This window comes from Colletotrichum orchidophilum, assembly GCF_001831195.1.
Source record: "Colletotrichum orchidophilum strain IMI 309357 chromosome Unknown Scaffold_86.1, whole genome shotgun sequence".
Taxonomy (NCBI): Eukaryota; Fungi; Ascomycota; class Sordariomycetes; order Glomerellales; family Glomerellaceae; genus Colletotrichum; species Colletotrichum orchidophilum.
The window spans coordinates 127,982-139,691 of record NW_019173042.1 but is presented as its reverse complement, the minus strand read 5'-3'; the positions used below and the strand labels follow the sequence as shown (position 1 = coordinate 139,691).

The 11,710-nt window shown below is 40.2% G+C and overlaps 2 protein-coding genes across 2 annotated transcripts; one reads left to right on the top strand and one right to left on the bottom strand.

Annotated features, from left to right (window-relative positions):
- Positions 1–2,940: 2,940 nt before the first annotated feature.
- CORC01_09496 (uncharacterized protein) lies at positions 2,941–3,093 on the top strand (the record flags this gene model as incomplete). The annotated part of the gene is made up of 1 exon (XM_022621125.1): positions 2,941–3,093. A coding segment is annotated over one exon (153 nt), but the record flags the coding sequence as incomplete, so codon positions are not given.
- A 3,635-nt stretch (positions 3,094–6,728) lies between these two features.
- On the bottom strand, positions 6,729–10,325 carry CORC01_09495 (F-box domain-containing protein; the record flags this gene model as incomplete). The annotated part of the gene is made up of 2 exons (XM_022621124.1): positions 6,729–9,856; positions 9,920–10,325. The coding sequence occupies 2 exons, from the start codon at positions 10,323–10,325 to the stop codon at positions 6,729–6,731; spliced, it is 3,534 nt and encodes a 1,177-aa protein (XP_022472396.1).
- Between the last annotated feature and the right edge of the window lie 1,385 nt (positions 10,326–11,710).

Here is an 11,710-nt window from a genome sequence, read left to right as displayed (position 1 = left end):
AAAAAAAAGGAAGACTAAAACGGTTAAAAAAAATAATATAATAAGAGGTCCCTAAAAAGATTTCTTTAAGAAATTAATAAAACTAAAGAAACAATAGTTTTTTAAATTCTTTAAGAAATTAAAAAGAAATCAGGGCGCTATCTATACTTTTTAATAAAGTAACCGTTAAAAAATAGCCCCGCCGTTTACATAGGCTAGCCGTTAACTAATAAAAAAATTCAAATAATAATTTACTTTTTAAAGCTTTACTACTAAATAGTAATATAATAATATTATTATTTACTATCGTAAAATCTTAAAAATTTCCTAAAAAAGGAGCTCGCTAAAACCTATATTTATAAAAGCCTACGATTTCTTATATAATCCTTTTTGCGCGCCTATATTTATTATTTATTTTTCCTTTTTTTTTTTTACTCTTTTTTTTTCCGTTTTCCTTTTCCTAACCTCTAACTTATTACTATTATTATTTTTACTTATATTATTTTTATTTAATAATATAATACTTATTATTTAAAAGGATTTCCCTTTATAACCCCCTTCCTATACGTTATAAAATACGGACGTAGTATTTCATCCTTAATATTATATATTAATACCCCTTAAAAGATCACGACTTTAAAAATTTTTTTTATATATCTTATAAAAACGGTCGGTATTTAAAAGACCTTAAATTTCGTAATTATTTTCATACGCTATATATTTACAACGGAAAAAAAGGTTTTATTAAAAATACTAAATTAAATAAACATATAAGTAAATACCTTTATAAAAATAAAGCCTTTACTTATTATCTATAAAATTAAATTATTAAATACGGATATACATAACTAAATACCTTTACTATACGATATACTATTTTTTAAGATCGTCCGGATTTTAATATTAGCTCTAACGAAAAATATACTAAACGAGTTTTCTTAAAAAACCCTTAGCCACCTTACGTTACTAAGCTAAGCCGAGATAATATCCCTATATATAAAAGTTAAACGCTATTAGATCGTATTTAGAAACCGGTAATCCTTATAAATCTTAACCTTTTTTTTTAAAAACTCGACGACGATAAGGAATTATCCGACGCGCCTAATACCGATACCGACGCTAAAATAATTTCGTAAACTCTTAATCCCTTTATTATCCCCGTTAAAATACCGGTTATAACTATAGTTAATTAAAACCGTAATATTAATAATACGTATATTACCCCTTCTCGACGTATTAATAAGACTAATCTTAATATTAAGCTAACGGCGGAGGTACGTAAATTATTTCATTTTTTCGAAATAATATAAAGATTAACTAAAACCCTAGCGGCTAACAATATAACTAAAAAGGATTTCGCTACCGCGATGCTTAGCTTATAAAACGATAATTTAAAAATAAAAAATATACTATAAGATTTTTTTAATAAAACTATCGTAACTAAACTCTTAAGATTAAAACTCGCTAACTAATTACTTAACAGCTCCTATTAAACTTCCTATAAGCGTATCGTTATTAACCTTATTAACAAGTCTACGGATAATAATTTATTTTAAAACGCTTAGCGACAGCTTTTTATTAATATTTTTATCCTTTATTTTTTAAAAACGAAGACTATACCTACGGGTATAGGTACTATTATAGCCATAGAGAAAGCGCGTTTCCTAATTATTAATAAAAACTTTTATAAATTCTTATCTAAAGAAATAGCTTATAAATTCGAGCCTAAGCCGGACCTAGTCGATTAAAATAATAATAAGTATGCGCTAATCCTATACGGTAAAGGTATTATTAATATTAATATTATATACTATTTAATCTATATAATTCTTATAAACCTTATTATAAACGAATCCGTTATCCTATACTTTCGTTTAATAAAAATCTTTACTATATTTAAACTTATTATAAATATAGCCCGATTTACCCGCTTTATAAACGAAACTATTCGAAAAGGATATTACTATAATTAAAAACTTATTTTAATTTCCCACGCTAAGAAATATAAAACTACCGTTATAATAATTATTATAATCGGAAGCTATTTTTATAATACTAAGTTTAGTTAGGCTAATTTTTATTATATAACTATGGTCGAGCTAAACGTTTAGATTATAAATAACGTATTTTTTAATAACGTTATTATTTTATTTTCGTATATTATTAACGAAATAACCGAGGTTTTAGAAAATACTATAATAAAAAAGGCTATAAGTAAAGATTTAAGTTAAGTTTTTTAATAAATTTATTTAAAACTTTATACGTAGTAAATATTAAAATAAAATAAAATAGGAGTTATTTTCGTATTTAGGAGTAATATTTTTAAAAAGAATAGATTAATACACGTATATTTACTTTTCTTTACGTTTTTTATAAAACTACGTGCTTATTATTATATTACTATATTAATTTTTTTATATATTTATTTACCCTATACGTTAAACTTTACCTTATAATAAGGCTCTTTAATATATAATTTTTATAATAATATAAACTATCGTACTTATAAAGATTTCGCGATCGAAATTAATTTCTACATAACGGTAATTATTATAATTTATAACTAAATTTCTTATTTTTCATATATAATTACTTTAAAAAAAAAGGGCTGCGAAGTTTTTAAGATTTCCTAAAGATTTCTTTTAAAAAAAACGCTTAAAAAAGCTTAAAATTTCCTTAAAATTTCCCTAAAAATTTTTTAAAAAAAATCGTAAAAAAATCCCTAAGATTTCTTCCGTTTTTTTTAAAAAAAATCATAAGGAAATCCTTAAGATTTCTTAAAAGTTTTTTTTAGAACTTTTATAATATATTTAAGAGATTTCGTTAGGAAATCTATAGGAAAATTTTAGAGAGAGGTATTAATATATTATTTTATTTTTACCGTACAAAAGCGCTTAATATTAAGTTTATATAATAATATATAAAAAAATACGTTAATAAATTAAAAATTAATAAATTAATTTTAAAAAAAGAGATAACGAATATTTTTTTCGCTATAATATTAAAATAAAACGATTAAGCGACAAATTAAATTATAAAAAACTTAAACCTTTCGAAATTATTAAAAAAGTTTTATTAATTAATTTTAAATTAAAACTTTTAGATACGATATAATATTATTTAGTTTTTTATATTTTACTCCTAAAGCTAATATTTAGAGGTTTATATATTAAAAATCGTATTATTATCAAACTTAACGAATTAAAATATAAGATTAAGCGAATTATTAATTATTAAATTAAGGAAGGATAAGAAGAATATTTTATTAAATAAAAAGATTACGGATACGAGAATAATATATAAAAACCTATTATAAACTTTTAAAACTCTTAATAGTTTTTTAAAAAGTATTAAAATTAAATTTAAATTTAGAACTTTTAGTTATTACGGCGTCTTAATTAATAATATTAAAAATATTATTAACTTACGCCTTTTAAATTATTAAAAAAATACTTTTAGTATTTTTAAGAAATTTTTTTAATACGATACGACTCTTTTTAAATACTATTCGTTTTTAAAAATAAAAGCGTTTTAATTTAAATAACGATTTATTTAATTTAATTTAAGCCTTTTAATAAGCCTTAGCTTTTTTTTATAACTTTATAATTCTTTTTTAAAACCGCGACTTTTCTATTTATTTTTTATAATTAAAGCGATTAAATTTTATTATTAAACGATTTATTATATTTATTAATCAGGACCCGTAAGAAATTATCTACGGAATTTATAAATATAAATAATATTAATAAAAATATCGTACGAAATACTTAAGTAATAATATATCCCGTAAATATTAAAATTAAAAAAAATTAAATAATAAACGCCCCGAGAATAATAATTCGAATATAATATTATTTTTATATTTTTATTAAAAAAGCGAATAATACGTAATAAACGGCGACGAGACGTAACTATTTATAATTTCGATTTTTTAATTCGACTTAATATAACGTTAACGTATTTTAATAAAAATATTTAACAATTCTTTAATTTAAGAATAAATAACTTATTTATAAGCCTAGGGACTAGACTTTTAAAAAAAAGAGTTAATATTACGATTTAATATATATTATTAAATTAAGGCCTTACCTTATAAAACCTACGGCGGTTACTATATTATATATATAATAATAATAGCTCTTTTTAAAATAAAAAAATTATAAATAAGTTATATAATTATAATTATATAATAAAATAAAAAACGGACGCTTACAAATAAATAAAACGAGCGATTATAAAAATATAAAACGAACGACTATTTAATAAACTATTAAATAATAAATAAATAAAATATTATAAAAAATATATTTATAACTAAGACTTATATATAAAATAGCCCGAGCTAGGCTTAAGGATAGATTTTTATAACTTTTTTAATAATTAATTTTTATATTAAATCTAACGATCGCTTTTAGTTATTTTTATTAAAAAACTTATTAATAAAACTATGACTAATTACCGAAGCCTTTCTATTTAACGATTTATAAATAATAACTTCTTTAAAATTATTTTAACGACGACTATTGTTTATAAGTATCGTAGCCCCGACTTTTGTTAACACAACCTCACTACGACTAGCTGGCCGTAACAAGATGGCCCCTGCGCTGGCGCTGACTCGAGGTCGAATTGGGCTTCCAATCCGACATATATACACCTGACCTCAATCGTCTGCACAGCGTCAAATTAAACCTCGGCTTCGGTGCGGTAAATGTTCGTCTTACGCAAACAAGAGACAAAGTGAATTCGCATCGATGGCGTTTATTCTCGCCAAAACGACGCCGTTAATTGCGGGCAGCAATGAACGCCATATACACCATTGTAACATCTACCTATCGATTAAGGTCTTTCATCCTGCGATTTTGCAGTTGTATTCCAGCAGCTGGGTCCTCCCCGTCCATCCCCTCCATGAAGGACATGGTTACTTTCTTTCGCTGGAATTTGTAAAGGCTGAGATAGTCCAAGCGAACCGAGTGGCAATGTAGCTGGATGAATGTCCTCTATTCAGTCTTCGCCGTATTCGTCACGTACCTTCTTTCTGCGACGGTAACTATACCTTGAATTACCCGACCTCACCGTAGTAGTATCAAGTATCTTGAAAATCACATCTATGAGGTACAATTTTGACTCTTGTTCTCAGACGTTCCTTCCCTGATCATAACGACCCTAAACCTCCACTCCCATTCCATCATCGGCGTATTTCTATCGATATCCTTATCAAAGTCAACAATATGCGTAGAGAAGCACCGCGGCTTAGAGTCATCATCCCTCCTGACAGTATCAGCGAACTATGAACACCACCTCAGCCTTGGATGCGCCTCATTAATCTCTCTGCGCGTCAAACTGTGAATCATCCTCTCAAATTTCACGACACGGGGTTCGGTCGACATTGTTGTACAGCATCGCTAGCTAGATCAGCTGGCCGATGTAAGTGATGCTCCCGTCTACACTCATCTCCTTGTGCCGGACGATGGCGTCGGCGACTTCCTCGGCTTGGTCCGTGGTCGCGCCGTGGTTCTGAGGGCCTGCAGGGCCTTGAAGCCGCTGTAGATGTTAAAAGGCATGCGGGTCCCAGTCAGGTTCTCCTCTGTAGGCCGAAGTCGAGGAGAAGACAGGTTAGTGCCCAGGCTCAGGGGGAGAGGGCGGCTGCTTGTTCGGAGAGTTATTTTCATGGTATTTCCATGCCTGGATTATCGCCAGGCCTCACGTTTTGCATTGGCAGCGGCTCAAAAACGCCTCTATAGAGAGTTGATTCATGTCGATGGAACTGAAGCCTTTGATCATTAGCTATCAGCCATTCATTCACACTTATCGCAGGATGTATCAGGTTGAAGGGGCTTTGTGATCGAAGAAGTCAAGGCTAGGTTTTATACTCGAGCTGAACCAATGTTTCAGAAACTTCACGTCACAACTCGGGACCCGTAACCGGATCGGAGTCGGTCGTCACCATGGGAAGACTAAGGCCAGTAGATTTCATCTCTGGGCGACCAATAATAGTCACATCTACCGGTCCTCCGACCGCAGGCCGCCGCTAGATGTTGCTCAGATATTTGGAGTCTCTTGCCTCTCTCTCAGTCACAGCCTGCGTGCGAAAGAGCACTCAATCATGGAGCAGAACAGAAGTCGGACCCATGCAGTCGTGAAATGATGTTGAAGAGTTCCCCCGTTCATGCAGGTTGACTTCTGGATTGGCATGCGGGCAAAAGAGGTTAGTTGTCGCCGGGTTCATGATATCGTGGTGAGGCTAGGCGAAAATCACCGGCTGTGATGAATCTAGGAATTTAGTCCTGATAAGGTTATTTACTGATTTCACGTTGAACTCGGCCACGGCAATGAGATTACGCATCGCTCATCGTTTTTCTATGGGCTCTCGTCAGGGACGCCTGTCGGTGGAGCAGCTCTCGAGGCAGGTAACAGCGATTATTTGCATGAGGGGTATCAGCGGGCTTCTCGATGTAGATGTATCCTTCACGTGAAAGCAGACTTGATCAACATTCGGTCACATAGGTTATTGCTTAGGAGCAGGCGAAGGAGTTTGGTGGTGCTCAAAATATACATTCCAATGCCTCTTAATCGATAGTGCGCTTGGGTCAATATGCGGGTGATGAGAAACGCAGAGGCTGAACTCCACGTGCATGAAGTGAATTGAAAGCATTATCCGCAGTCAAGCAGCAGAAGGAACGGCAGCGAATAAACATAAATGTCAAACCAGATAACTCAACGACCATCGCAACGACCAGGCATGACCGCCTTCACATCTTGCCCTTGCCCTTGCCCCGAGTCTCCAACATTGGAAACTCCTCCTCCTCATGCTGGATACCCAGACCCGAGAAATCGCCGGCACCATTTTCCTGCAGACTGAGCTGCAAGGCCAGCTCTAAATCGTCGTCTCGTGGCGCAACTTGACTGCCCGACCCAGCGCTACTAAGTAAGAGAGCTAACTCAAGGTCATCGTCCCTAGGCTTGGCTTTGCTGGAAGAACCTGCTTTGGCGCCGGCGACTGGCTTGTAGCTTGCCGGAGGAGACATGGAAGGTGTTCTCTTTGTTGTCTTCTTCGCCGGTTTCGACTTGTACTTGATGGCAAATTCGAAATCACTGGAGCTGTTCTTGCGGGGTGATTGAGCCACATCATTGGTAGCCTCCATCAAAGAAAGCCGAAGGGCTTGTTGTAGTTGCTGTTCGTACTCATCTCCTTCCTCAACGACAGGTGGGGGCGGGGTGAAGCCAGTAATGCTGGGTTCTGGTGTGACTGTGTCCACCGTGCTTTCGCTGAAGGATGACACCGTATCGAAGTTGGCATCAGCGGTGGAACCAGTGTCGCTGGCGCTGGTACGACGTTGCTCCTCGAGCAAGAGTGTTTCTTGAGAGATCATCTCCGCATACTGGAGAGCCTCCTCTTCGGTCAAATCGCCAAAGGCGCCAACGCCAAACCTATTGCGCAACCAGGCTTCTTCCCGCGTGTCCTGCTCCTCCTCACGCCGAAGTTCTGCAGTCTCTGCGGCAATATATCCTGAAACATTTCCACCCTGGCGTCGAGTGGCAAGACGGCCGTGGACATCAGCGTGCCGGAGGCGACGCTTACGGCCGGGCGCTTGGCTTGTAGCGCTATAAGCCCAGTAACGCAGGAAAGCACCGAAAGACGTGATGCCGCGCAGCACAGTAGGATCAGGATCGAGGTAAATGGCTCGAGCAGCTGAATAGGTGTCGATCGGAAGTGCGGGATTCATTGTCATCATGTGACGCGGTACTCGCCCGTTTGAACGTCCATTCAGAGTACGGAGAGGCTCGAGCGAAGATGCCAGCGGGTCCCATGCTTGTACTAAGCCATCATTTCCGCCGTGAACCAGGTACAAAGCCGTTAAAGCCAAGCAACTGATCTCGGGCGACTCTGTGTGAATGATGCGAAGAGGAGAGATTTCGACAAGGCCGCGTTGCTCACGACAATTCCAGACAATGACAGACCCGTCCTTGGTGCCTACAGCTAGCATGCGAGTTCGCCGACCAGGGACCTCAGTCACAGACTCGGCCGTCTGTGGTGTCATCGTAGGAGTGGCAGCTGATCTGGAGCCAAATTGCAGAGGGTCTTCTGTCAGCGTAAGAAGGGCATGCGACGATAAATCAAGAGCCGACGCAGTGATCTCTGAGTTTCCGTGGTTGCCAAGTGACATCGTAGCAACAGCCCATTCATCCATGGAATTGAGCATTGCCTGAGGCGTCATCGAGCCCGACGAAATGGGTGTAACATCGCCCTTCGCCACAGTCTTGGCGGCCTTATACTGAGACTCCTGCACATGGTCTCTGCCCGATCCAAAGATGGACTGCTGCACTTGTGGGACATCCTGCTGGAGTGAAGCAGTAATTCCCTTGCTGTCTGAGGTCTGTCGCGGCGTTTGGGACATGGCTCGGACATAGCGAGTAAGGCTTGGGGGATGCGCCTCATCGAGCCCGCATTGGATAGAGACAATGACCTCCCCAGCCCCGCCAGCGTCATCATTTGCGAAATCGACCTCCAGTATTCTCCGCATATCCCAGCCATCGCAGACCTTCCGGAAATGTGATGGTTTGTATCGCAGGAACTTTTCGATCTCATGGGCTTCCGCAACAAGCTGCTCCTTGCTCAGATTCATGGCGTCTGCAGGAGACCGAGGAGAATAAGCCCCCCGCAAAGCATGCTTGTCAAACTCATCAGGACGAGCCTGACGACGGGAGTCGTCGATGAGCCGCCAGTAAACTGAGCGTCCAGCAAACCAAGCGTTCTTGGTGACGTCTTCGCCTTTGGATCGCTCCAAGGTCGTCTTTGGTACGTCGACCAGGTAGAATATCTCGCCCAAGGCGTTGAGCGCAACAGCCCACACACGCTGTGCAGTTTTGCGCTTCTGGGTATACTGGTCGTCGACTTTGATCGAGACGATGGGAACGCCTGGGCTGAGCACCCACCGAGCAGTCATCTCACCGTTGGGATGCCGGGGCCCGCTCCCGTCTCCGTGCAGCGCATACGTCGTGACGATACCGAGCGTAGAGCCAGTGATGATACCAACCGTGGAATGCGTAATGTTAGGAACAGCAGTGGATTTGGCGATCCAAACGGCTGAGATCGCTTCTGATAGTTCAGGGATCTTGGGAATGTCTGGGTAGGTGTCGATCACGCCAGTGTCGCTACCAAGATACCGGCCATGCAATTCATTGATCGGGCGGTAGTAGGCACGGCCGCCTGGAAAACCTTCTCCGGAGAGCATGCCGTAAGGCTGGCTAACATCCATGACATTCGGGCACGCAGCAGGTCCATCACCGAGACCGTATGGTTCAAGATTGGGGAACACCTCGTCCAGCTGAAGAATAGTGAAAGGGTCTCTGAAACCCCATTTCTCCACCTTGCCAATGAAAGAATCACTCAGAGTTGCAGCACCTAGGTCGGCAGCACCGTGAATGACTCTGGGAGATTTCTTGACAGTGAAATCGGCGTGGACGTGGGTCACAGCCCAAGGCAACTTTGAGTTGTAGGTCAAGACAGCACTAGTCTTCTTGCTGCTTCGACCAGACGCTCCAACCCCGCCGGGTTTTGTGCCCGGTTTACCTCTGATGAGGCCCCTTAGGAGACGAGTACGAAGTAGATATTCGCTTCTCCACGTCGCAAGGGAAGTCAAGCGAGAAAAGTAGCGAGTCTCTGAACGGACGAATTCGGAAGAATCATGGTCCAAGGCCCCTGCGCGACTCTGCTCAATCGACTTTGTAGTCAGGCTAACGTGGCCCGGAAAGAATCGTAGAAAGGCCATTCGCCATGCATGAGGAGTCGTGACGAGCGAGTAGAAACGCTTCGAAACGAGAGCTATGGCCGAATGAGAATCGGGATGCAGGTGAGATAGAATATGGGTCAAGAGCTCTACAACAAACACGTCAGCGAGTATCAAGATTGTGTTTGTTTCCTCTGTTGCATTTGACATACCATTGGGGAAGTCTGTCAACTGCACGCTGTCGGGTCGATGATTAGATCGTTTGATGACCTTGAAGCCCAAGGCTTGACGAGGAGTCGACGGGGTTTGCGCGTTTTCGTAGTCAATCACTCGCTGACCAGCGACAGCTGAATGACCTTCGGCAGACACTGAATCATGAACACTCAGCCTGCGAAGCTTCTCGTCAAGCTGAGCAGCGCTGACGGCATCGGATGAGTCACGGCGACCTCCGTCTGGAACAGATCTTGGGGATGCACTGCCAGTCTCTTCTCGACGAAGAACAGCGACGCCGTTGGGCTGTTGGCGCGAACAAAAGCCATGCTGAACTGAGGTAGTGGTGTCCGAGGGGTTGTCTTGTTGATGTTGCGTTTCTGAAGACTCTGTCGACCAATGTTGCATAAAGCTGTGGAGCGGGAGGTCGTGGGCAGGTGGCGGGCGACTGTGCAAGGACGATGTGCACAGTCTTTGGAGATGGAGATGCTATGTTCGAAAGAACAAATTTGCGCGGAATGCGGGAGGTTTGCGAATCGATTGCTGCTTGAGGGTGGGATAACGTGTTTAATTCGTGTACGTTGCTTAAGTGAAGCTTTTCGCGGTCGCGTTTCGTGACGAAGTGACCTACGGTTCCGGGCACGGGAGATTGCGGGCGATGGAACATCCCCGGGCCGGCGCTTATCAGTGGCGGGGGAGTAGTGGTTTTCTTATCGGAATCACTTCAATGCCGTCATCAACACCATCACGAGCGCATTTTGTAAGTCAGGTCCACTTCAAAAATTACACAACCAGATTACCATTTACTTGGTTGAGCTTCCAGGCTAATTGCACATGCGTGCATATGTCTTTTTCTGTATAGTTAAATCTTTTTTATAGACACCATTCACAAATGCATTCGCCGCTGCCTTCGTTGCAGCAATCGTCGTCTCAAGGAGGCTTTCCCCACCAATTGGCCTCAGCAAGTAGAGGAAAAAGGAAAGCAAAAAGTTGACGACAGCCCGGCACGCTATAAGCGTAGTCACTCGCTCAACCAACCACACGTCCCTTACCAACAAAGCAATTCAATGGAGCAACAAAATGAGACATCGCCCAATAGAGAGACCTATTATGGACTACGGCAAAAGATGAAGATGCGGCCAGTGTGGATTGAACACACGACCTTCAGATTAAGTGATTGAAGTTGACTTCAGTCTGACGCTCTCCCAACTGAGCTATGTCCGCCACGATCTTCGAATTGCGATGCCAGAACAGAGGGCTCAACCGGAAGAAGACCCCATGGGAATGGGGAGCAATCTCGGAGCGCTCTAGTGAAGTGGATCCTCGAGACTTTGCCCTTTCGAGTATTGGGCATGACAAGCAGCCGTTGGGTTTCACCATATCGTGGTGGCAGTCAACTGCACTTGAGGCAGATGGAAGTACACCGAGTACCTAGTAGGCGGCATCAATAAGAGGGCGATCAACCAGAAAGAGGGGGAAAGGGGGTGGCTGAATGTTGGCTCTCGTCAGCAACTCCCTCCCTCAGCTACTTCCAACTCCCGGCCATCCAGATCCCCCAAGCTTTCCGAGAAGAATTTGATGCGCGAGTGCGGCAGATTTGACAGGTTTGACAGTCTGCTTGACATTGCCGAGACAAGGGATGGTACTAACGGCTGACAGCATCCTGACAGATTCTCGTCAGCAAGTTCGCAACCAACGAGACCACATTAGCGGTGTCAATCAGGGCCCGCCGCGTTGGTAAGGATGGCATTTAATATCCGCCTCATCCTGCTGACCTGCTCTCTCGTTTGTCC